At 41.8% G+C, this 27,320-nt stretch overlaps 1 protein-coding gene across 2 annotated transcripts; it reads right to left on the minus strand.

Annotated features, from left to right (window-relative positions):
- Nucleotides 1-2,775: 2,775 nt before the first annotated feature.
- On the minus strand, nucleotides 2,776-26,921 carry LOC113243036 (zinc finger protein 709-like). Of its 2 annotated transcripts, XM_026481490.4 has the most exons (5): nucleotides 26,735-26,921; nucleotides 7,224-7,348; nucleotides 6,738-6,864; nucleotides 6,495-6,555; nucleotides 2,776-5,900 (listed from the first exon to the last, which is right to left on the minus strand). In XM_026481490.4, the coding sequence occupies exons 2-5, from the start codon at nucleotides 7,224-7,226 to the stop codon at nucleotides 4,250-4,252; spliced, it is 1,842 nt and encodes a 613-aa protein (XP_026337275.2). In that variant the 5' UTR covers nucleotides 7,227-7,348; nucleotides 26,735-26,921; the 3' UTR covers nucleotides 2,776-4,249. The 2 variants fall into 2 exon arrangements, with proteins under 2 accessions (XP_026337275.2, XP_048083003.1); XM_048227046.2 differs by lacking the exon at nucleotides 7,224-7,348.
- Nucleotides 26,922-27,320: the final 399 nt, after the last annotated feature.

Consider the following 27,320-nt stretch of genomic DNA (forward strand, 5'->3'; position numbering starts at 1 on the left):
TCAGTATGCCTTCCAGTTTTTGGTTGAAAGCCAGACACGGTGTATCAGTTAATAGGATTTGAGGAAAATAGGCCTTTAGTTGGGAGGTTTTATGTGTTCTTGAATTGGAGTTTAATGTTTATTGTGGCTGTAGGTATCAGGGACTTCAGTATGCTTCAGTGTCCTTGTATTTTTCTCCTCAGTGTGTTTGGCTCCCGAGCAACTTAATCTTAGGTAGAGTCTGTGTCCTGCAGCTTTTGTAACCAGTTCTTACATTGGTACCCTGCCGATATGATGCGTTGGTTTTTGGGAGGCAACACGTTCTATTATGTTATGATTAAACCTGTGATGTTTTGATGGCATAGAATCCCTTGACTATGAAAATCAGAAAAGGCTCTTGGCCTTTATTCTGCCCCTTTTGTCAAAGAGGAAAGGTGAAGAAGGCTGGAGTTGTGCAATCGCTCTTTCCCCAATCAGATAAAGCTTTGGCAAATTGGTTTTCTTTGGAGGATGGCCCAAGTTACAGAGAACAGATTGCATTGTGTACATATCAAAACATTTCCTTCTGTTTTCTGCGTGAGGCAATTTTTTCTGATCTCAAAGTGAGAACCTGGTTTGGCTTCTGCAGGAAGAATTTGTGAATTGCGGGGAGTACCTCAAGACTGTGTCCCCCAAACTACTTAATTCTCAAGGTAGTCAATTCTCGAGCAACTCATCTCTTATAGTTTGTGTTCCTATAGGTCACTGGATCGAGTGGCTTCCACTCCCAGTTCATTACTCAGAGGGACTTTAAGAAGTAGGGCAAGTGCAAGTGGGTTCAGGTGGCTGGATCAAGAGGGAGAAAGCAGGTAGAGCCTTTAACGTGTCAAGGAGTTGAGGCTGTGGGTTTTCAAAGTTTGACCCTCCTAACATAAGCACAAAAAGAAAAGGGGCATGTGTGAACCCTCTTAGTTTATTGTCCATTGTGGGCCAGGCAGGGTGAGTGGGTATCTAAAGCCAGTAGTCAAACATCAAAAAAAGGAGTCAGTGTCTTTACTAAAGTTCGTTCTTTGATGATTGTTGACTGAATTATGCCACATTGTATTTACACAAATTTGAATTTGAATATGAATTGAATTTTAAAGATTTTATTAGAGAGAGAGAGAGAGCATGCCAGAGAGAGCACGAGTGAGGAGGAGGATCAGAGGGAGAGAAGCAGACTCCCCACTAAACAGGGAGTCCAACACGGGGCTCGATCCCAGGACACCAAGATCATGACCCGAGCCGAAGGCAGATGTTTAACCGACTGAGCCACCCAGGTGCCCCTGAATATGAATTTTTAAAGTCACATGAAAAGCACAAGCAACATGTTAGAATCAAGATGAGGAAAACTTGAAAAAAGCATCGGAATCTAGTCATCCCAAGGTTTTGGGAGAGATCCAGGAGTATCAGGTCAGTAGGCTTCCAGAGATCTGTTCAATGACTTTAGTAATGTTATTGGTTCTTTTCATCCATTGTCTCATTTGTTGAGTTATTGATGACACTTTGCCAGTGTTGTCTACATGCAGCAAGCAGTCCCTTTAAGGGAACGGAACTCTCCCTGCCTGGCCATAAACAGTCTAAAGCCAGGTAGTCATCAGCGACCACAGTTGCCAGTTTTCCTCCTTAGAAAACCTCTCAAACATTAGCTGTCTGCTACCTGTGCTTAGAGCGTTTGGGACATTTTTTGATTGGGCTCAGTGATGTGAGTTTGTTGAATGACATCATATGTGCCCAGGACAGTGCCAGTGACTCCCATGACAATGAGTGCATGCGTGTAGTTGGTAGAAATATCCCATTTGTGTTGAGTTGGCCCTGAGGTGGTTCTGAAAGAGGGAGCCCCAAATGAAGTACTGACATGCAGGGTACAGAGTGCAGGTGATGTTGGGAGGAAGGTCCAGGGGTGGGATAAAAGAGTGTTGGCTGTTGGGCACGATTACAATAAATAAGGGCCTGTGAAAACGACCATTTTGACATAAATGTCAGATGTGGAAAGGCCTCTTCTCATAACCTGCCAGCAAACGTGATGACAAGAACAAAGTTATGGGCCCTAAAAACTGAGGGTTGAGTCTAATGCCTTGAACAGCAGGAGACCCATTCAGAAGACAGCAGGTTTGTCTGAGTACACCGTTCTGGCTTCCATGACGGCTGCAGCCTGGGCTTACAAGAGGCAAGCCCCAATGAATGCCTTTTTCAAGAGCCCAGTGTGTTTTTTCTTTCTTTTTTTGAGAAATGAGTTAGTTGATCACATCAATGTCTAGAATGTCTTAGTCCTTGCATTTTGGTTTCATCAGTGGCACACCTGAAAGAGTAATGTCGCTGCATATCTAACACGGTCTGATCATAGCAAGTAGCCCTACACAGAGGACAAAGACTGCACCTACAGAAGAATGAGCAGTACCTCAACGTGTATACACAAGGCAATACTGAGAACGTAGGCTTAACTTGACAAAGTTACAAAGTTGATCTGAAAATTCATAATTACAATGGGCTATTTTAGTATCTGCTCTCAGGAAATGACAGACTCAGTATCTGTTAGCATACAAATTGTATTAAAACTGTTAATAAAATGTTTTCAGATTTTGAGAGCGAGCACAAATGGGGGAGAGGGGCAGAGGGAGGAGGGAAGCAGACTCCCCACTGAGCAGAGAGCCCAACGCAGGCTTGATCCCAGGACCTGGGATCATAACCTAAGCCAAAGGCAGACGCTTAATCAACTTAGCCACCCAGGTGCCCCAGTTAATAAGATGTTTGAAGAAATGACTACAGAAGATCTTGTTTGACAGATGCATTGCTTTTAATCACATACAAACATACTTGAAAACATACTGAGGAATTATGCACAGCTGTGAGCAAAGGGAAACAGCCATCATCTGCCTGGTATGAGGAAGGTGCCAGTTCTCACAGGGAAGGACAGGGTCAGAGCAGTTGCTGCACAGCGCAGCAGAGGAACAAAGTCCAGGGTGGCTCTTGTGGACTGCGTCACTGTAGCTATCACAGTGGAATCAGGAATACACGGTCACTGGCAGTGTTACCAAGACAAGGTGTTTACTATACAAATTAGATCTTAAGTGAATAGTATAGAGGAGAGCAAAGTGAGCAACAGAGAACACTCCCAACCATGAAAGTTCAAATTAATTGGCTGGTGGGCACGTGGGGGCTGGCAGGAAAATCCAAACTGTGATGGATCTTTGATGTGGAACTTGTGAAGGTGTATGTGGAAACCTGCACCTCTGAGAAATGGAAGTCGAGCAGTTAATTGTGGTTTTAGGACACTCCTGACTGGCAAGGCAAGGGATCAGGAAAACAGGCTGCAAGCAGGTATCCTCAAAGCTCCTATATGGCTTCTGTCTGTCTGTACGGTGGCTCTGAAACCTAATGCCTGCTGTACTCCTGCCTCCCAAGTCTCACGCAAGGGAGGCTACAGGGGTAGAATCACAAAGGAAACAGAATCTCGAAAATGCCACAACATTACCCAGGTGACAAAACACAACTTAGGAGCGCCATCTCCAATTCTACATTTTATTATCCAATCATGGTTCTGTCTTAATGCAAAGTTGATGATTCAAATCTCAGCCAGAAGGAGTGGCAAAGGCCAAAAGATGGAAATAATTGATCAGACTATACTTCATAATAAACTGCATGTTTACAAATTTATGCCATCTTTTTTATTAGCAAGGAAAACAGAATTAAGGCTCTTTTGGCCGAAGCAAGAACTGCTTTTCTCCTAAGAAAAATGGAATATATGATGGGTAATGGATATCCAGTAGCTGACACGCAGGAGGCCAGTAGGAAAATCCCAACAAATACCAAAATGTCATTTATCAATAATTCGATTAAGACGTTACATAAAAATTAAACCTATTTGCACATTCAGAAACCACTTCACCCATGGATCAAACTACAAAATGGAAAGAGAAAAATGTTAACTGATTTAAGGAGAAAACAAATATCTATTAATTTTTAAACAACAGTAATAAGAGTACGTACAGAATTCTCTCATCTCAATGTTCATTTTTGAAAGTAGTAAATATCCACAGTCCAGAGACCCACTTTAAGAATGAGGCACTGATGATATATTTATAACTTTCATAGCGATTCTTTCATGTTACAGTTTTCTGGAACATTTTACACGGATTAACTTATATTAGACTTGCTTATATTTGTTGGATTACTTTCCAGTGGGGGTTTTCACATGTAAGGATGAAGGTCAGTTGATGTTTTTCCCACACTGCTTACATTCAAGAGGTTTCTATTCAGTATGAGACCTCTCATGCCTTCGAAATGAGTTGGGACGACTGAAGGCTTTCCCACATTCTTTACATTTGTACGGTTTCTCTCCAGTGTGCATTCTCACGTGTCCTCGAAAGGTAGTGCGATAAATGAAGGCTTTTCCACATTCCTTACACTCATAGGGCTTCTCTCCAGTGTGCGTTTTTTCATGTGTTCGAAAGGATGTGTAACAGCTGAAGGCTCTACCACACTGTTTACATTCATAAGGCTTCTCTCCTGTGTGAGTTCTTTCGTGTATTCGAAATGAACTGGGAAAATTGAAGGCTTTCCCACATTCCTTACATTTATAAGGTCCGTCTCCAGTGTGCATTATCATGTGTGTTCGGACGCTTGAGGGAGAAATGAAGGCTTTCCCACATTCTTTACATTTATAGGGTTTCTCTCCAGTGTGCTTCCTCATGTGTCCCTGAAAGGTTGTGCGATAAATGAAGGTCTTGCCACATTCCTTACATTCGTAAGGTTTCTCTCCAGTGTGAGTTCTTTCATGTATTCGAAAGGAACTGGGCCAACTGAAGGTTTTACCACACTGTTTACATTCATAGGGTTTCTCTCCAGTGTGAGTCCTTTCATGAGAGCGAAAGGAACTGGGACAAATGAAGGCTTTCCCACATTGCTTACATTTATAAGGTCCATCTCCAGTGTGTGTTATCATGTGTGTTCGAATGCTTGACAGAGAAATGAAGGCTTTCCCACATTCCTTACATTCATAAGGTTTCTCTCCTGTGTGGATTCTTTCATGTATTCGCAAACCTAGAGGAGAACTGAAGGTTTTCTCACATTGTTTACATTCATACTGTTTCTCTGCAGTGTGAGTCCTTTCATGTCTTCGAAAGGAACTGGGACAACTGAGGGCTTTACCACATTGCTTACATTCATAGGGTTTCTCTCCAGTGTGATTTCTTTCATGTATTCGCAAACCCAGCGGGGACCTGAGGGATTTACCACACTGTTTACACTGATAGGGTTTCTCTCCAGTGTGAGTCCGTTCGTGGGTTCGCAATGAAGTAGAACAACTGAAAGCTTTCCCACACTCCTGACATTTGTAAGGTCCGTCTCCTGTGTGAGTTATCATGTGTCTTCGAAAAGTTGTGAGCCATGTGAAAGCTTTCCCACATTCCTGACATTCATACGGTTTTTCTCCAGTGTGAGTCCTTTCGTGTCTGTGAACAGATTTGCGGTAACTGAAGGCTTTCCCACATTCCTTACACTTATATGGCTTCTCTTCATATTCGTGATACTCATATGGCTTATGTCCGGTGTGAGATCTGATGTGCCTATTAAGGGATGAATGACGCACGAAGACTTTTCCACACACACTACACTCACATGGTTTTACTCCAGAGGGCGTTTTCTGGTTCAGATTAAGATCTGGAGTCGGGGTGATGGCTTCTCCACACTGATGACCTTCAGGTGGTTTTACTCCAGAAGGACTTTTCTTGTTCAGATCAAGATCTGGAGTTGGGGTGATGGCTTCTCCACACCGATGACCTTCAGGTGGCTTTACTCCAGAAGGTGTTTTCTTGTTTAGATTAAGATCTGGAGTCTGGCTGCTGGTTTCTCCACACTGATGACCCTCTTTGCTTTCACAAGGTTTTTCTACCATATGAATTCTGTAAAAAATGAGAAGTATATTATTAATGATTTCTTAGTAATTCATAATATTAGTGTATTGGAATTACATTTTTATAATTTAGAGCAAAATGATTTCCCGCCCTTTCTGAATTGCTTGAAAAGTTAATATACTGAATGTTCCATACATAGGACTTGACCACAGCTATTATGTAAACAAAGATTATTAACACATGGGATTATTAACACACGGGGTTTCCTTATGCTATTTCCAAGTGGACAGTTTTGCAAACACTGAACACCCATGTCACGTTTAAGTAAATATTTTCAATGAAAAAAATTTAAGGATAAATTTGAATAATTTGGGTTTATTTCAAGATTTTATTTACCCATTGGGTGGGGGGCGGAGAGAACAAGTAGGGGGAGTGGCAAGCAGAGGGAGAGGGAGAAGCAGGCCCCTGCTGAGCAAGGAGCCCAAAGTGGGACTCGATCCCAGGACCCTGGGATCATGACCCAGGCCAAAGGTAGATGTTTAACTGAGTGAGCCATCCAAGCGCCCCTGAATAATTTGGTTTTTAAAAATTCATGATATAGTAGGATTCTCATGTGGGACACTGCTATATTGTGTGACTCACCTTAGTTTTCTCCCCTGGGTGTAGTACCTATCTTCGGTGTCATGATCTTTCCATTTTTTCTCTAAAATGCAGATGGAGAAAAATAACTCCACATTATCAGAAATTACAGAAAAATTACTAGATTTTAGGTCTATGATGGGCGTAGCTTACTCTAATGTAGTCTTTTCCCACATGTCAGAACAAGACCGATGGGCAAGAAATACCTGTTCTCTAATGGCCAAAGTTCAGTAAGAATGTCTTTACCTATCGAGGCCAGGTTTCTGAAGGTTTCCCGCATCACATCTCTGTAAAGTTTCTTCTGTGAAGAATCCAGTAAAGCCCACTCTTCCAGGCTGAAGTTCACAGCCACATCCTCAAATGTCACTGAGTCCTAAAACATCCCAAATACGTTTACAGCAGCGTACATGACTCTGACAGCACTGGGGGTTTATACTCAATTTATAGGAAGATTATGTATGATTCTCTGGTCTCCAAACATTTATTTTATGTCTTGGTCATGAGAAACTTTCTGTTCACACTTCCTCATAAATTTAACAGCATCAAGAACAACACATGCTAATTATTTATTCATCTTTACTGTGATCACTTTAAATGTTACTGTTCTCTAGTGGCAGGCTCTAGAGCACCTTGGAGAAATGAGAGAAATGCTATACACATGAAACAAGTATTATTTTAAGCACACTAATTCCTTTTGAGAAAAAGGTTCTCATCTCCTTCCTTCTTACCTACCATTTAACTCAGCACTCCATGATGTACGGGGTCAAATCTGCATGAGGTTTTAATGAATAAAACACAATGAAGAACTGGAAGCTTGTTCTTCTAGTCCCATCACCAAACATGAGAGTCCAGGAGGCCTGTGGAAATGCAACTTGTAACAAGGATCAGCTTGCCTTATTGGCCTGAGGTACTCCAGGCCATTAGAAGTAGCCAGATGTAGCTCGATAAATGAAAATATTCTTGTGAGGTAGTATTTTTCACTTGGGTAATACTTAATGCACTCAGTTTTTCCATTCTCTGTGTCCCGAGCCAGGAAGTTACTCAGAAGTGAGGGCTCAGACATCTCCACAAAAACCCTATACACGTGAGCCTCAGGGCTGCTTCTCATTTTTCAGGACACATACAGAGGTGAAAAGGTGCTAGAAGAACTCTCTTTGGTCAAACTGTACCAGTGCACTCTGGCCCATGCTTGACAAATAGGTTAAGAACTGCAGATTGCGAGGGAGTTCACGGACATCCGCAATGGTCTGATGGTGAGTCTGTTCATGATTATTAAATACGTAAAGGATTCAGCAGTGCTTTCCTCCAAAAGAACATAAAATCTCCATTCTCCAATTTCAGGAGGAAGTTTCCTGACCAGCCACTCTAGAGGGAGCCGTCTCATTTTCTCTCATTTATGAGCGGCGATCTGGTGCACAGAAGCACAATGGCCAACACCCGAGTACCGGATGACACCACGTACTGCCAAGAGGGTGTAAAAGAGTTCATTCCGTAACTGAGGTCTCTGGGAGGAAGGCAGGCCTCTCAAGCAGGCATGAAATGGCTTGAGAGAGCAGGGAAAAGCATGCAGACTTTTCTTTTTTCTGACGTTGTGAGTGGACTAAAGGTTCACACACAGGGGCAGATGCTTGTATGAACTGAACCTCTTGCCACGGCCAACGCAGGAAGCACTGGGCTTTCTTGCTGCCTTGGCTAGAAGTGGACCAAGGAGGAGGAAGGAGGGATGAGCTTCAAAGCTGTGAGCAGTCACAGCCCAGGAAACAGTCAGAAAAACTAAGAGGCAGCCAACGGAATGGGAGAATATATTTGCAAATGACACTACAGATAAAGGACTGGTATCCAAGATCTACAAAGAACTTCTCAAACTCAATACATGAGAAACAAATAAATCAAAAAATGGGCAGAAGATATGAACAGACACTTTTCCAATGAAGACATACAAATGGCTAACAGACACATGAAAATATGTTCAAAATCATTAGCCATCAAGGAAATTCAAATCAAAACCACACTGAGATACCACCTTACGCCAGTTAGAATGGCAAAAATAGACAAGGCAAGAAACAACAATTGTTGGGGAGGATGTGGAGAAAGGGGATCCCTCCTACATTGTTGGTGGGAATGCAAGTTGGTACAGCCACTCTGGAAAACAGTGTGGAGGTCCCTTAAAAAGTTAAAAATTGAGCTACCCTATGATCCAGCCATTGCACTACTGGGTGTTTACCCCAAAGATACAGACGTAGTGAAGAGAAGGGCCATATGCACCCCAATGTTCATAGCAGCAATGTCCACAATAGCTAAATCGTGGAAGGAGCCGAGATGCCCTTCAACAGATGACTGGATTAAGAAGTTGTGGTCCATATATACAATGGAATATTACTCAGCTATCAGAAAGAATGAGTTCTCAACATTTGCTACAACATGGACGGCACTGGAGGAGATAATGCTAAGTGAAATAAGTCAAGCAGAGAAAGACAACTATCATATGATTTCTCTCATCTATGGAACATAAGAACTAGGAAGATCGGTAGGGGAAGAAAGGGGGGGTAATCAGAAGGGGGAATGAAACATGAGAGACTATGGACTATGAGAAACAAACTGAGGGCTTCAGAGGGGAGGGGGTGGGGGAATGGGATAGGCTGGTGATGGGTAGTAAGGAGGGCACGTGTTGCATGGTGCACTGGGTGTTATACACAACTAATGAATCATCGAGCCTTACATCGGAAACCGGGGATGTACTGTATGGTGACTAACATAATAAAAAATCATTAAAAAAAAAAAACTGTGAGCAGTCAAACATTAAAAATCAGAGTCAGAGACGTGGGTCTTTGTTTTTTTTGGGTTTTTGGCGTTTTGGTCATATAATGAACTTAGAAGCAGTCTCTCCCTCACAAGGAAAAAGCAAAAAAATGAAACAACGCTTCTTAGATCCATCAGAGAATTGAGGACACAGGGCAAACCACTGTCTTCAAAATTGGGAGACAGAAAAGAAGCTATTTTGAAATATGCCCAGAATATTCTATTCTTAACAAGGCCTGTCCTCAGAAGAATCTGTTTCACTGGAACCTAAGCAAACAGAAAAAAAGAACACAGTATCCAAGAACTCTCGGATAATGACAAGGGTAAAATACACACAATGGAAATAATTGATGGAAAAGAAAGGCAGAAAGAACAGAAAAAGTAAATGAAGCAATCATCACTGCATCTTCTTACCATTCGAATTTGCAAACTGCAGATCCAAGAAGCTAAGAGAACACAAAACAGGAAAGGAAAAAAAAAAAAAACCCAGACAACCACAAATGCAAATTCAAGCACATCCTATTCAAACTGGAGAAAAATCAAAAACAAAGAGAATATAGTGAAAGAACCCAGACAGAGGGAAAACAAACCTCAGTTACACTGAAACAAAGGTAAGAATTAAATTGGACTTCTTTCCAAAACCATTTCAGCAAGAAGAGACTGGAGTGAAACAAAGTGCTGAAAGTAAAAAACCACCAGCCTACAATTCTGTGTTAAAATTATTCTTCAAAAATGAGGAAGAAATAAAGACTTTCTGGGGCAAAAACTGAGGAATTTGACATGAATACACCTGTTTTTCAAGAACATGAAAAGAAATTCATTGGGAGGGAAATAAGAAAGAGCATTAGGAAAGAAACTAATGAAGGTAAAATACCTCTTCTTTTACTAACAAATCTGACAGATGTCACTTTTGTATCAGTAATAGCTTTTGGTTAAGTGAAATGAATGACACTGTTACAAGGGACAGGGAGAAATTAGGAATACTCTGACATGAGGTAAACTCAAGAAAACAAAGTCAAGAAACATAATTGATAGGCTGAGAAGAGATAAAATGCTCAAAGCCAAAGAAGGCCAAAAAATGGCGGAAGACAAACAAGGACAACAAAGAAAGAGTAAAAAGCATGGTAGATATTAATCGACATTATCAATAACCACTTTAAACACCAATGGTCTAAACCCTACAACAGCACATTAAAAAGAACTAAATATAAATACACAAACTTAAAAGGATGGAGAAAGTATGGCATGCCAACAGTAATCAAAAGAAAGCAGGCAGAGCATATTAATTTCAGACAAAGCCTACTTCAAGCAGGAAATTTCAGATAAAGAGGGAATCATGTAATGATAAAGGGGTCAAATTTCTGAGAAAATATAACAATCCTTTCTGTGTATGTGCATTAACGACAGAAGAGCAAAATACGTTGGGCAAAACTCATAAAGCTGGACGCATCCACACCCCCACATCAGTAACCTGAATTCCAGCGGGAAGAAAATCGGGAAGGATTAGTTACACTGAAGAGCACCAATGAGCAACAGGTTTAACTGAAATCCATGGACTATATCATCAACAGCAAAGACACATTCTTCTCAAATTCATATGCAACATTCACCAAGACAAACCACCTTCTGGGATATAAAACACCTTAAATTTAAAACAAAAGAAATCCTACAAAATATGTTCTCAGGAAACAGCAGCATTAATCTAGAAATCAGGAGCAGGAAAGTAGTTGGAAAACCCCAAAGACACAGAGATAAAAAACTTGTAAATATTGGAATCAAAAAAGTCTAAGGAAATCATTATTATTATTTTGAACAATACGAAATAGAATTTATTAAAAGTTGTCTGGTGTAGCAATTTAAGAGCCTAGGAGGAAATTTATACCATTGAACAAACCAACCAAAGGGGGGGAAAGAAAAGGTCGACAATAATGTAAGCAACTACTCGAGGAAACAATAAAGAACCACCAATTAAACCTTAAGCAGAATAAAATAATCCAGTTCAAGATGGTGACATAGAACGATCCTGAACTTACTTTCTCCCACAGACACACTGAATCTACATATGGAATAATTTCCTGGGAAAAACCCAAACCCCAAACACTGGCTAAGCAACTCCTGCACACGGATGAACGGGGACAACCCACGTGAAGGCAGGTCGGAGAGGTGGAGACACCCACCGCTGGTGCAGCAACCCCACAATCAGGAGGGAACTCAAAATCCCAAGCTTCTCCCTGAGGAGTGAAGGTTCTGAACCCCACATCGGGTACCCCCAACTTTTAAGACCTGAACTTGAAGATGAGCCTGCAAACACCTACCTTTGAAAGCCAGGGGAGCCTGCATCCATGGGACCAGGCAGCTACAGCAGACTGAAACAGTGATTAAAAGGCTCACACGGGGGCGCCTGGTTGGCACAGCGGTTAAAGCGTCTGCCTTCGGCTCAGGGCGTGGTCCTGGCGTTACAGGATCGAGCCCCACATCAGGCTCTTCTGCTGTGAGCCTGCTTCTTTCTCTCCCGCTCCCCCTGCTTGTGTTCCCTCTCTCGCTGGCTGTCTCTATCTCTGTCGAATAAATAAATAAAATCTTTAAAAAAAAAAAAAAAAAAAAAAGCTCACACGTGCAGACCGAGCCGGCCCAGGACCCAGCACAGAGGCAGCTGACTGAGAAGCACCCAGACTTTCTGCTGAAGAGGCTCGCTTGACGGGCGCCGGGGTGGCTCATCTGGTTAAGCGTCTGACTCTTGATGGCGGCTCAAGTCGTGAGACTGAGTCCTGTACCGGGCACCGCGGTGGGCCTGGAGCCTGCTTATGATTCTTTCTGCCCCTCCCGCTCCAAAAAAAAAAAAGCTTGCTTGCTAATCAAAGTGTCAGCTTGAAAGGCAGGCATCTAATTTAACGGTCCTCTAAGTGCTTACTGCAATGCTATCCACAAACAGGCAATTTTTGTGCTCTCCCTGTGCCTCCAGCTCTCCAGTATTTCCCAGAAGCATACGCCTTGCCTGACACTCTGACTTTTGCAGAACATTTCTGCTGCCCAGGAAAGCCCTCTAGATTGCTTGGCTCCGGTGGTCAGTGGGGCTTACGCCCGTGGGTCCCCACAAGACTAACAAATGGAGAAAGAGTTCTTAACTGGCTACCACCATTCCCAGGGCACAGCAAAGGCAACAGACCGAGGCACCCGGTCTCTGTGAAAGAGGCCTATTAGTTTATCTGCATAGCTGTGTTCTGAGGGGTAAGCTGCTGCTGCCTTTTTTTTTTTTTTTTTAAAGATTTTATTTGTTTATTTGACAGAGAGAGACAGCCAGCGAGAGAGGGAACACAAGCAGGGGGAGTGGGAGAGGAAGAAGCAGGCTCCCAGCAGAGGAGCCTGATGCCAGGCTCGATCCCAGAATGCCGGGATCACGCCCTGAGCCCAAGGCAGACACTTAAAGACTGAGCCACCCAGGCGCCCCTGGGGGGTAAGCTGCTAATTACACATACATACCTAGCACCCGAACTACATCCTCTCCAGAGACTGGCGAAGACAGGGGTATAGGAGTGCTGACAACACTGACAGCCACTCTGGCCCTCCAATCTTGCTCATGTTTGCTCAATGACTTCTCTTGGGGCTCCGTGTTCCTGGCCCCTTGGAGATTAATATGCCCACGTTAGGAATGCCCACCAAGGCTGGCAAGAGGGGAGGCTTGTTCCAGCCTTCCATCGGTCTGTCAGAGATAACACAGTCTTTCCCCTTCCGGCACACAGGTGGTGCCACAAGATCCAATTAGACGTTAGCTGTCAATCAGGTGCATGCACGCTCTCTGAGGTACGTGCAACCCTCTGATCTTACGACAGTGTCCTTCTGTGTCCCCTTCCTCTATAAAATCTGTGGACTGAGGCCTGGACTTCTGGAGAATAACTATGTGGCTACCGTGGACCACCTTCTGCCCACTCTCCCCTCGGTAAGGTTCCCCGAATAAAACTGTGAACGGTCTGAAGTGGCCTGTTTTGTTTTTGGTCTCGAAGTGCCTTCTCAGTTTGAGGGATACTCCACTGTGTCCCCTCCATCTCCTAACAAGTGGGCACCATCTTCACATGCTCCCTCGGGCCTGCCTCAAGCCCCCCATGCTGTACGAATCTCCAACATAAGAGCTTGTATACAGTGCCCTGGAGTCCCTTAATATCCTGCCTTTGGTGGCCGGCAGGGCTTGTATTCAATGGGACGGCACCAAAGAAAGAAACCATTCGGAACTGGTTACTTCCCAGGGCTCAGGGCAGAGGAGGAGGCAGACACGGCCGTCACCCGGTCTTCACCTAAGAGGTCATGCTGCAAACTTTAAAAGCTGCTGCCTGAGGGTCTGCCTTCTAACCAGCCTGAATCTAGGTGCTGACTGGGATCCTCCTCTTGGGGCACTGATAGGTCTTGGCACCCCCTCAACTACTGGGGGCAACTAAAAATAGCCTTTTTGGACAATCACCAAGGTTTGAGAGACAACAAACGTCTCTCTTCCATGAGGTCATTCCTTCAAGCCCGGGAGAGGCAGCTGCTTTATCTAACACATAAAACCTAACAAAGTGTCACGGAAACCAAAGCAGCAAAAGATAAAACCTTAGAAAGAGACCTGAATGGAAAAAAAGGTGATTTATCTGATAAAGAGTTCAAAACAACAGTGATAAAAATGCTCACCTCCCTCAGGAAAGAAGAACGGATGAAAAAAGTGAGAATTTCAACAAACAGATAGAAAACAAAGTACCAAACAGAAGCCCTAGAGCTGAAGAATAACTGAACTGAAAAATGAAGACAGGGCAGAACTTACCCAATCAAAACAGCAGAAAGAAAAAAGAATGAAAAATAGTGAAGACAGCTTAAGGGACTTATGGGATTCCATCAAGCCGACCAACATCTGCATTATCGGACTCCCACGGAGGAAAGGAGCAAAAAAACTGAACATTAATAATGGCTGAAAACTTCCCTAGCCTGGAGAAGGAAACAGACACCAAGATCCAGGAATCCCAGAGAGTTCCCAAAAAAATGAACACAATGAGACTCACACCAAGAAGCATTATAATTAGTGTCAAAGCTAAAGACAAGGAGAGGCTCTTAAAACCAGCAAGAGAGGAAAACAACAACAAACACTTGTTATGTACAAGGGAACTCCCGTAAGACCATCAGATTTTTCAGTAAAAGCTTTGCAGGCTAGAAAGGAGTGGTGTGATATATTCAAAATGCTTGAGGAGGGGACTGCTAGGGACGCCTGGGTGGCTCAGTTGGTTAAGCATCTGCCTTTGGCTCAGGTCATGATCCCAGGGTTCTGGGATCGAGCCCCATATTGGGTTCCTTGCTCAGTAGGGAGCCTGCTTCTCCCTCTCTCTGACAAATAATAAAATCTTTTTAAAAAGAGAAAAACTGCTAACCAAGAAAACTCAACTCAGTAAAGCTGTCTTTCAGAATTGGAGAAAAAGAGTTTTCCAACGAAGCAAAAGCTAAAGGAGTTCATCACCAGGAGACTGGCCTTGTAAGCCATACTTATTTAAATTGAAATGAAAGGATGCTAATTAGTAACAGGAAAATATGAAAGTACAAATCACACTGTTAAAGGTAAATATATAGTAAAATTCAGACTAATGTAAAGATGGTGGGTTAATCATGAAAGTTGAGGTTAAGGGGCGCCTGGGTGGCACAGCGGTTAAGCGTCTGCCTTCGGCTCAGGGTGTGATCCCGGCGTTGTGGGATCGAGCCCCACGTCGGGCTCTTCCGCTGTGAGCCTGCTTCTTCCTCTCCCACTCCCCCTGCTTGTGTTCCCTCTGTCGCTGGCTGTCTCTATCTCTGTCAAATAAATAAATAAAATCTTTAAAAAAAAAAAAAGTTGAGGTTAAAAGACAAAAGTATGAAAATACACTAACTTGTTAACTGATACACAAAGATGTAAATTGTGATATCAAAAACATAAAATGGAATAAAAATGTAGTTTCAGAATGCACTCAAACTTAAATTGTTCTCAACTTAAAATAGATTGTTATAAATATAAGCTATTCTATTAACCTCATGGCAATCGCAAAGACCTATAGTAGACACATAGAAGAGAGAAGAATCTAAACATAGTCCTACAGGGGCGCCTGGGAGGCTCAGTCATTAAGCATCTGCCTTCGGCTCAGGCCATCATCCCAGGGTCCTAGGATCGAGCCCTACATTGGGCTCCCTGCTCAGCGGGAAGCCTGCTTCTCCCTCTCCCACTCCCCCTGCTTGTGTTCCCTCTCTTGCTGTCTAATAAATAAAATCTTTAAAAAAATAAACATAGTCCTACAGAAAATCCTCAAATCACAAGAGACCCAGGAAAGAACAAATTACAAAACAGCCAAAAAACAGTGAACAAAATGGCAATTAGTACATACCTAATAATTACTTTAAAATATTAATGGACTAAATTCTCCAATCAAAAGACACAGAGTGGCTGAATGGACTTTTAAAAATCTATACTGCTGGGGCGCCTGGGTGGCTCAGTCAGTTGAACAGCTGCCTTTGGCTCGGGTCATGATCCCAGAGTCCTGGGATTGAGCCCCACATCTGGCTCCTGACTCAGTGGGGCACCTGCTTCTCCTCCTCCCCTGCTTGTGTGTGTGCACGTGGGTGCGCACACTCTCTCAAATAAAATCTTTAAAATAAAATAAAAACCTATACTGCTTACAAAAGACCTCAGGTGCAAAGACATACAGATTGAAAGTAACATACAGACTGAAAATGACAGGATGGAAAAAGATATTCCATGCAAATGAAAACCAAAATAAAACTAGCTATTTTGTATGACACAAAATAGGCTTTAAAACAAAGACTGTAATAAAAGACAAAGGAGGTCATTATATAAAGATAAAGGGGTGAATCCCATTAAGAGGATATAATATTTGTCAATGTTTATACACTCAAAATAGGAACACCGAAATATATAAAGCAAATATTAACAGACCTAAAGGGAGAAATAGCAATACGGTAACAGTGGGGGACTTTAATATCCTATTTTCACCAATAGATGTATCATCCAGACAAAAAAAAATCAATAAGGAAACACTGAATTAAAATGACACATTAAACCAGATGGACTTAACAGATATTCCATCTAAAAGGAACAGAATACACAGCATACACATTCTTAAGTGCACCTAGAACATTCTCCACAACAGATCATATCTTAGGCCACAAAACAAGTCTTAATAAACTTAAGAAGATTTAAGTCGTATCAAGCATCTTTTCCAACCACAATGGTAGGCCTAGAAATCAACTGCAAGGACAAAACTGTACAACTCACAAATATATGCAGATTAAATAACATGCTACTAAACAACCAACAGGTGAAAAAAATCAACTGAGAAGTAAAAAAATATCCTGACACAAATGAAAATGGTAATACTTCATACCAAAACTTATGAGATACAGCAAAAGCAGTTCCAAGAAGGAAGTTCATAGCAATAAATGCTAACATCAAGAAAGATCTCAAACCCAACTTTATACCCCAAGGAATTAGGAAAAAAAGAAAAAATGAAGTCCAAAGTTAGAAGAAGGAAAGAAATAACAAAGATCACAGTGGAAATAAACAAAATACCAATTATAAAGATAACAGAAAAAAATCAGTGAAACTAGGAGTTGGTTTTTTGATAAGACAAATAAAATGAATAGCCTTTAGTTAGAGTCACCAAGAAAAAAAGAGACTCAAATATATAAAATCAGAAATGAAGGAGGAGACATTACAATATACACAAGAAATACAAAGGGTCATAAGAGACTGCTACGAACAAGTATACACCAAAAAAATTGGACAACCTAGAAGACACAAACTCTCAGAAACAAAATACATATAAAGACTGAATTATGAATAAGCTGAAAATCTGAACAGACTGATTACTAGTAAAAAGAGTCAACCAGTAATCAAAAACATCCCAACAAACGAAAGTCCAGGACCAGATGGCTTCACTGGTAAGCTCTACCAAACATTCAAAGAAAAAGTAATACTAAATCCTTCTCAAACTCTTACTAAAAAACAGGAGGGAACATTTCCAAACTAATTTTATGAGGCCAGTGTTACCTTGATACCAAAACCAGACAAAGATGCCACAGGACATTACAGTCCAATATAAACATAAGCTAGAAAAGTCCTCAACAAAATACTAGCGAAGTGAGTCCAACAACACACTAAAAAGGCCATATACCATGACCAAGTGGGACTTATTCCATGATGCACTGTAGATGGCTCAGCATCTACAAATCAATGTGATAAACCATATTCACAAAATGAAGATTAAAAATCATGATTATCTCAACTGATGCAGAAGACATACGGCAAAATTCAACATCCATTTGTGATAAAAACTCTCAACAAAGTGGGTATACAGAGAAAGTACCTCAACATAATAAAGGCCACATATGGCCCACAGATAACCTCATACTCAATGCTGAAAAGCTATAAGTTTTTCTGCTAAGATCAGGAGCAAGAGAAGGATGCCCACTACATAAAATTGGAAGTTCTAGCCAGGGCAATTAGGCAAGAAAAAGAAAAATGGCACCCAGATTAGAAAAAATGAGGTAAAATGGTCTGTTTGTAGATGACATGATATTCGACATCTTCCTCAACTTCTGACTGTGTTGTGTACTGATGTATCATAAATTGGGACTATCTCTAAATTGAAAATGTAGGGCTACCCAGGTGGCTCAGCTCAGGTCATGAGCTCAGAGTCCTGTGATCAAGCCCCGCATTGGGCTCCCAGATCAGTGGGGAGTGTGCTCCCTCTGCCTGCCCACCCTCCCCGGCTCATGCTCTTTCTCCCAAATGAATAAATAAAGTCTTTTCTATACCTAACTTACTGAACATCTAAGCTTAGCCTATCCTACCCTAATTGTACTCAGAACACTCACATTAGCCTACAGTTGGGTATAATCATCTAACACAAAGCCTATTTTTAAAAATCTATTTATTTATTTGGGGGAAAGGACAGAGGGGGAGGGAGGGAGGGAATCTCCAGCAGATTCCCTGCTGAGCGAGGAGCCCTACACAGGGCTCAATACCATGACCTGGAGATCATGACCTGAGCTGAAATAAAGAATCGGACACTTAACTGACTGAGCCACCCAGGCACCCCACAAGGCCTATTTTTAACAAAGTATTGAATATCTCATGTAGTTTACTGAATAGCATACTGAAAGTAAAAAAAAAAAAAAGAACAGTTGTATAGGGACAGAAGGGTTTTAACTGTAACAATCATTTACCCTCATATCTGTGTACTGATTGGCCGCTACCGTTGGCTGCTACTGCCGCCTAGTACCACAAGACAGCCCTGTACTGCACACTGAGAATGGAAAAATCAAAATTCAGAGCATGGTTTCTATTGAATGTGTATTGCTTTCGCACCATCAAAAAGTCAAAAAATCTTGAGTCAAACCATCATTAAGTTGGGAACTGTTTGTATATAGAAAACTCTGAAGACTCCACCAAAAAACCGTTTGGTTACATTTCTTTACACTAATAAGGAACCATCAGAAAGAGAAATTAAGAAAACAGTCCACCTTACCTTAATAAAAAAAATTAAAGGTATGTTAACTATACTGGAATGAAGATAAAAAACTTAATAAAATTTAACAATAGTCCAGGGGACACCTGGGTGACTCAGTAGGTTAAGCATCTGCCTTCAGCTCAGGTCATGATCTCAGGGTCCTGGGATCGAGTCCCATATTGGGCTCCTTGCTCAGCAGGGAGCCTGCTTCTCGCTCTGCCTGTCATTCCCCCTGCTTGTGCTTGCTCACTCTAACAAATAAATAAATAAAAATTTTTAAATAAATAAATAATAGTAAAAATAGTCCACTTACAATTTCATCAAAAAGAACAAAACAGGAATAAACTTAAAAAGGTGAAAGGCCAAATACTGAAAACGGTAAGACATTGATTAAAGAAATAGAAGGTGACACAAAATAAACGCAAAGATAGTCCATGCTCAATGGATTGAAAGAAGTACTACTGTTAAAATATCCATACTATCTAAAGCAATTTACAGATTCAATGCAATCCCTATTAAATTTCCATGGCGTTTCCACAGAAATAGAACAATCGTATAATTTGCATGGAACCACAAAGACCCTGAATAGCCAAAGCAATCTTAAGAACAAATCTGGAGGCATAACACTCTCTTATTTCAAACTATGTTACAAAGTCACAGTAATCAAAACAGTAAGGCACTGGCCTAAAAACAGACATACAGATCAATGGAATAGAGCAGAGAATACAGAAATAAACTCACACTTCATGGTCAATTAATATACAACAAAGGAAACAAACATATACGATGGGAGAAAGGACAGTCTCTTCAATAAATAGCGCTGGGAAAACTGGACCATTTCTCACACCATATACAAAAATCAATTCAAAATGTATTCAAGACTTGAGTGTAAGACATGACTCCATAAAATTCCTAGAAGAAAACAGGTGGTAAGCTCCTTGACATCAATCTTAAAGATGACTTTTTAGATCTGACAACAAAAGCAAAAATCAACAAGTGGGTCTATATCAAACTAAAAAGCTTCTGTACAGCAAAAGAAATCATCAATAAAAAGGCAACCTATTCAATGGCAGAAAATATTTACAAATCATATCTCTGGTTATATCCTAGGGGTTATATCCAAAATACATAAAGAACTTATAAAACTCAACACCAAAAAAAGAATCCAATTAAAAAATGGGGAAGAGGATCTAAATAGACATTTATCCACAGAACACATACGGATGCCCAACAGGTATATGAAAAGCTGCTCAACATCATTCGTCATCAGGGAAACGCAAATCAAAACCACAACGAGATATCACCTCACACCCGTCAAAATGGCCGGTATCAAAAAGACAGATCACAAGTGTTGATGAGGATGTAGGGAACCTTTGTGCACTGTTACTGGGAATGTAAATTGGTGCAGCCACTACGGACACAGTATGGAGAGTCCTCAAAAAATTAATACCATGACCATGTGATCCAACAATACCACTTCTGGGTATTTACTGGAAAAAAACCAACTCGAAAAAAATACATGCACCTAATTCACTGATTATTTACAACGGCCAAGATATGGAAACAAGTGTTCACCAATGGACAAACTGATTAATATTAATAGAATATTATTCAGCTATAAAAAAGAATAATTTTTTTTTTTTTTGAGTAAGAGGGTAGGAAGGGGCAGAGGGAGACAAAGAATCTTCAGCAGGGTCCACAGGTGTGGAGGCCTACATGGGGCTCGATCTCACGACCCAAGCCAAAATCCAGAGTCAGAGGCTCAACTGACTGAGCCACCGAGGCACCCCAAAATCTTACCATCCACACACAGACTTTGAGAACATTACGCTAAGTGTAATAAGTCAGAGAGGAAGACAAATACTGTATAATCTCACTTATATGTGGAATCTAAAAACAAAAACACAGGGGTGCCCAGTGGCACAGTCGGTTAAGCATCCCACTCTCGGTTTCGGCTCCGGTCATGATCTCGGGGTCGTGAGATCAAGACCCACCTCAGGCTCCGCGCTTAAGCAGAGTCTGCTTGAGACACTCTCCCCCCCGGACCCTCCTCACCATGCGTGCGCACATGCTAAGTAAATCCCCCCAAAATTAAAACGAAAATACAAACTCATAGAGAAAGCAAACTGGTGGTTGCCAGAGGTGAATGGTGGGGAAAATGGGTGAAGGGAGGTCAAAAGGTACAAACTTTCAGTTATAAAATGAGTAAGTCATGGGGATGTAGCAAACAACATGGTGACAACAGCTCATAGTACTGTAGTACTGAATATCTGAAAGTTGCTAAGAGAGTAGATCTTAAAATTTCTATGCTAAGAAACTGTAACTATGTGCAATGAAGGATGTTAACTAGAATTATTGTGGAAATATTTCACAATATATACAAATACCAAGCCATTATGTTGTACATGTGAAACTAATGTTACATGTCAATTATATCTCAATAAAAATAGAGAAAATAAAATGGTAAAACTTATAAAAGACATTAAAAATTACAGGAAATTAAGAGACAATATCGAGAAAACCAAAAGCTAGTTCTTTGAAATGATTAATGGAATTGTTAAATGTCTAGTCAATCTAAGTGAGAAAAGAAGGAAGACAGAGATTACTAATCTCAGGAATAAAGGAGGTGAAAATGAAAAAACATTTGCTAAAAGCCAACACACACTTATGATAACACACTAGGAACAGAGGGGAGGAGTTCCGTTCTTGAAAAAGAACATCTACATGAAACTTGTAGTTAACATCATACTAATGGTGAGAGACTAGTTGCTTTTCCGGTAAGATAAAGAACACGGTAAGAAGTCTCCTCTCATCACTCCTATTCCTCATTGTCCTGGAAGACCTAGCTAATGCAGTAAGGCAACAAAAGGAAATAGAAGTTATAGAGACTGGGAAGCAAAGAATAGACCTGTGAGTCACACAGCACATGGTTTTCCATGTAGAATATCTGATAGAGTCCCCAACAATTTCAGCGATCACTCTGAAAATAACAGAGCATAGCAAGTTTGAAGGATGCAGAAGTCAACTGCTTTCCTACAGACCCACACAAATGTAGTCAGCTGATCTTTGACAAAGGACAAAAAGGCAATTCAGAGAGAAAAAGTCTTTTTTAAAAAAGATTTTATTTGAGAGAAGACCTCATGCATGAGCACGGGTAGGGGCAGAAGGAGAGAGAGAATCTGAAGCAGACTCTGTACTGAGTGTGGAGCCCGACATGGGGATCAATCCCATGACCCCGAGACCATGACCTGAGCAGAACACTTGACCTGAGTCAGACACTTAACTGACTGAGCCACCCAGGCGCCCTGAGAAAAAGTCTTTTAAACAAACAGTGCTAGGAAGAGTGGATATCCACATGCAAAAGATAAACCAAAAAAACAAAAAATGAATTTAGACACTAACCTTACACCTTTCCCAAAACTTAACCAAAAATATATCGTAAATCTAAAGTTTAAAAACTCCTAAAAGATAACACAGGAGATGATCCTGGGTTAATTGATGAATTTTAAGATAACAACACCAAAAGCAAGATCCGTGGAAGAAAAAAATGAGAAGCTTCATTTTATAAAATAAAAACCCTGTTCTGCAAAAGAGAGTGGTAAGAAAATGAATAGTCACAGGGCGCCTGGATGGCTCAGTCAGTTAAGCATCTGCCTTCGGCTCAGGTCATGATCCAGGGTCCTGGGATCGAGCTCTGTGTTGGGCTCCCTGCTCAGTGGGGAGCCTGCTTCTCCCTCTTCCTCTGCTGCTCCCCCTGCTTGTGCACTCTCACTCTTGCTCTATCTCAAATAAATAAATCTTAAAAGAAAAGAAAATGAGTCATAGGGAGAAAATCTTTGTAGAACAGTTATCTGATAAAGGACACCCAAAATGGCCAAAGAATTCTTAAAACTAAGACAAACTATCCAATTAAAAATGGGCAAATGATCTGAACACACATCACCAAAGATAATACAGATTGCACATAAGCATATGAAAAGAAGTTTAACTTCAAATATCATTAGGGAATGATCAACAGAACATAAATGGATATCACTAGCCACTTATTACAATGTATACAATTCAGAACACTCAGAACACCAGATACCGGTGAAGATGTAAACCGACAGGAATCCTCACTCACTGCTGGTAGGAATGGAAAATGCTATGCTACTTTGGAAGACAGGCAGTTTCTTTTTTTCTTTTTTTTTTTTAAGATTTTATTTATTTATTTGACAGAGATAGAGACAGCCAGCGAGAGAGGGTACACAAGCAGGGGGAGTGGGAGAGGAAGAAGCAGGCTCATAGCGGAGGAGCCCGATGTGGGGCTCGATCCCGGAACGCCGGGATCACGCCCTGAGCTGAAGGCAGACGCTTTAACCGCTGTGCCACCCAGGCGCCCCGACAGGCAGTTTCTTATCAAACTAAACATACTCTTACCAGAGGATCTGGTGATCATACTCCTTGGTATTTATTTACCCAAATGAACTGAAACTTTGTACTCACACAGAAACATGCAAATGACTGTTTATGGATGTTTTACTCATAACTGCCAGGAGTTTAGCAAGATATCCTTCAATAGCAGAACGAATAAACCACCTGTGGTATATGCATATGATAAATCTTGCTTAGTGATAAAAAAAAAAAAGGATAAAGCCAACAGAAGACAAGGAGGAAACTTTATGTTACGTGAAAGAAGACACTCTGACAAGGCTAAATACACTGTCTTCAGGTATATGACATTCTGGAAGAGACAAAACTATGAGCCAGTAAAAAGATCTTTTAGTGAAAGATTGGGGTGTTGGAGGGAAGGCTGATTAAATAAATAAACCGGTGAGCACAAGATATTTTTAGGAAAAGGAGAGACTATTCTATAGGATATAGAAATGATGGACACAGGGGTGCCTGGGTGGAGCAGTTGGTTAAGCATCCAACTCTTAGTTTCGGTGCAGGTCGTGATCTTAAGGTCCTGGGATGGAGCCCCGCATTGTGCTCCACGCTCAGCACGGAGTCAGCTTGAGATTCTCTCTCCCTCCCCCTTACCCCTCCTCCCCTCGCACAGGCACACTCTCTGTCTCTCCAAAATAAACAAATAAATCTTAAAAAGAAAGAAAGAAAGAAATGATGGACACGTGGCATTATAGTTTTGCCAAAACCCACTGATTGTACATAACACAAAACGTCTTATGTTCATATAAACAGTAGACTTTAATGCATGACTACTGGTCCATCAATTTTAACAAATATACCACAGTAACAGGAGATATAAAAAATATTGCAAACTGTGGATACAGAGGGGTCAAGTGGGAACTCTGTACTTTGTGATTAATTTTTCTGTAAACATGAAATGCTCTAACAAAAACCTGAACTCTCATTTCATATTTTAAAATTTTTTTCTGAAGCCCACTAGTTTCTTATGAACTATAATCCTTAGCATGCAATTAATATAAAAGAAACAAACTTATATATAGTATATTTTACTACTTAATAGTGCTTTCAACTTTTGCTACTTTAAATGTAATTTTAAATTAATTTAAACTTTTCTACATAGGAAATCATTCTAAGATTTATTTCTTTAAGCACTAACGGGTATGAAACTGCAACCCATAAAAAATGAAAAATTTCAATTCTCTAAAAGGACAAGGGATATCACAGTGTGTCCCTCCACTATATTTCACACTAAGGATATTGTCAGGAATGACTAGCATGTTGCGCTGCATTAGGGAGTTGCACTTAAACCCTGAAACCTACTAGGATTTTTAAAGATTTACATAAGCTTGGGTAGTTTTTCTGACATCAATTAAAACAGAAATTCATTTGCCTTAAAAAATAGTATATAGCCTTTTAAATGTCAAAGTTCCCTAGAGACATGCACATATATGAAAAATGAGGGGTGCCCAGTGGGCTCAGTCAGTAGAACATGTGACTCTTGATCTTGGGGTTGTAAGTTCGAGTGCCACGTTGGGTGTAGAGATTTCTTAAAAATAAAATCTTTATATTAAAAAATAATAAAAATAAAAGTGAAAAATGTGCCTGAGAACGTCAGTATGCCCATCTCACAGGTTGAGATTGTTGCCTAAAAGGAATAAAAATTGTTTGGTTTCAAGATTTTCTTGCCTCACACATTTTTCTCAATCAACCTACATTTTCAAAGCCCAAGAAATAAAAAACCTTACCCATTCAGACAGGAAATAAAACTGCAAACTACTAAGGGAAACTAGACTGAAAGGACTGGAATATTATTCAATAGATAAAAAAGAATGCCAAGCAAAGAAATGCAAACATTCAAATCAGCTCAGAGAAGCAGCCTGCTTACTCTGAGTTGAGAAGGAAAACCCACATTCAGAAATTAAACACACTTCCAAGCTGGGCTCTAGACATTCCCAGTCGAGACAGCGTCTCCACAGTGGGTCAGCCCCCGGTGAAGGGGGGAGGGCAGGGACACTCTCCTGGCAGCTTACAGAACTCCCTCCCCCAGGGTTTCCAATATTACAAATGAGGAAACTCTCAGGCAGATTCAGTTTAAGGTTGTGACCCAAATGAACTCCTAAATTCATAAACATTTTGTCCAGGAGACAGAACTCCAGACTTTCACAGAGTTTCTCAATACCCAAATTACACCGTGAGTGCACCATTATCATAGACGCAAAACCCAAACATGCAAAAACATCGAGGCCTAAGAAAACTCCCTTTGCCTTTGCCAGCTCAAAGCTGCCCTTAGCGTGGAGTCATTGGCCTCAGGCTTCTGCTCCCCAGTCACAGTGCTCTGGACCACCACTGATCATTTAAATGACATAAACCCAGTGGTTCAAGAATCCCGCAAAATCACAGACACCCAATGTTTATGTGTAAAGGAGGAAAGAAATTTTTAAGGAATTTTACTAGTTCAACAAGAAAACCAACTTTCTACTGTCAGAAAATGAAGATGTCAATTATTTCCAAGAAAAGAAACTGATTTGTAAACAACTGTGTTGCAATACTTAATGTTACATGTCTAGGCCCTGATAGGCCCTTTAAAATCACCTGAAAGGAAGAAAATACCTCAGAACATTACTATACCCACTTAGAAGAAAAAAGGGAACAAATTTTAACAAATGGAAAGTAATTTTTTTTTCTGAAATTCACTTTTTTAGAAATACTTTATACTGTCTCCCCAGCTAAGTCTCAAGTGAATAAATCTTTTCAGAGTGACAAATGCAAGGAGGGACAGTGCTGAGAGGACAGATAACCCAGGAAAGTTTTAAAGAACCTCCACTCAAAGGACTTCCCATAGGACGTCAGTGTCCAGGAAAGATCCTGGGGCGAGTAGCACAAGGATTTTATAAAACAGTTCCAGGTGGTTATTCTCTGCTTTCTTCTCAGGTAAAATACCCGCGAAAAAAAGTCTTTAAAAAGAGCCCTTCATGGCTCTGTGGATAAATGATAAAATACTGCGTATTTGAAACACATCATGGAGAACAAATAGTTAATAATGATGCTATGAACTGGAGAGGAAAGATGGCGTTTCCAAATGCAGGGGAAGATCTGGAAATTTAGGCATTTATTGCCAGTCCTATAAAGAGCTAGGCTGGGAGCACAAGGTCGTGGCTTTGAGATCCTACTCCCCAAACGTCTGGAAAAGTGAGGGGAAACCGGGTCCCCCCGGGAGAGAAGGTTGGGGACCCCACAGACCACAGCACCTCCCGCACACGAACCCGGGAGACCGAGGCATGACTGTCCCCTGATGACCCTCCCTGTGGTCATCGCCCAGTCTAAGGGAGACGCGGCCGCACAGTGACGGGAAAGGACGCGGGGGTCCCGGCAGCCAGCCCGGCCCCGCGCCGCGTGCCGCGCCACCGGCGGCCTCGGGTCCCCAGACTCCGGAGTTCACCGCGGGGAGGCCAGGTCCCGCCACGGCCGGTTCCAGTCGGTCCCACCGGCCCCCCTGCCCAACTCCCGACCCCGCACACTCACCATTGCTGGCTTTCTGGGGTACGGGGTCGACCACCATACGATTGCCGCGGCCAGCGGAGGTCACGGCCACAGAGGATGTGGCGGAAGCTCCCGAAGCCTTTCAGGACAGCGAGAGGTGATGCGAGCCTCGGACGGACAGCAGCGACGGCACACAGTCCCCGCCGTCCACAGCGCCGCCCGCACGTACGGTTCCGGCGACTCTCCTGATTGGACCGTTCGCAAGGCCCCGCCCCCGCCCGCCTGAGTGACAGCGGGCCGGAGGTCACGTCTTTGAGCCGACCTTGCTTGGGCAGTGGGCTGCAACCTGTTCTCTCCGAAGACACTGCTTTGAACCGTAAGGCCGCCAGGCCACTCACGGAGCCGTGACCCTTCTTCACAAACACGGACAAAAGTGACCTCATCATAGGTCTGGTTCCATTTTGATCCTTGACCATCTTCCAGCAGGGAGTCGTCTGCCCACCACGTCCCCCGCCCACCCCACCCCCCCCCGCCCTCATTTATATTTGAAGAATCTCAAAGCGTTAGGCCACTTAGCTGGGTGGGAGCCTTGAACCCCACAGTCCTAGACCAGGCCCGAAGCCTCAGG

This window comes from Ursus arctos, unplaced genomic scaffold (genome assembly GCF_023065955.2).
Source record: "Ursus arctos isolate Adak ecotype North America unplaced genomic scaffold, UrsArc2.0 scaffold_14, whole genome shotgun sequence".
Taxonomy (NCBI): Eukaryota; Metazoa; Chordata; class Mammalia; order Carnivora; family Ursidae; genus Ursus; species Ursus arctos.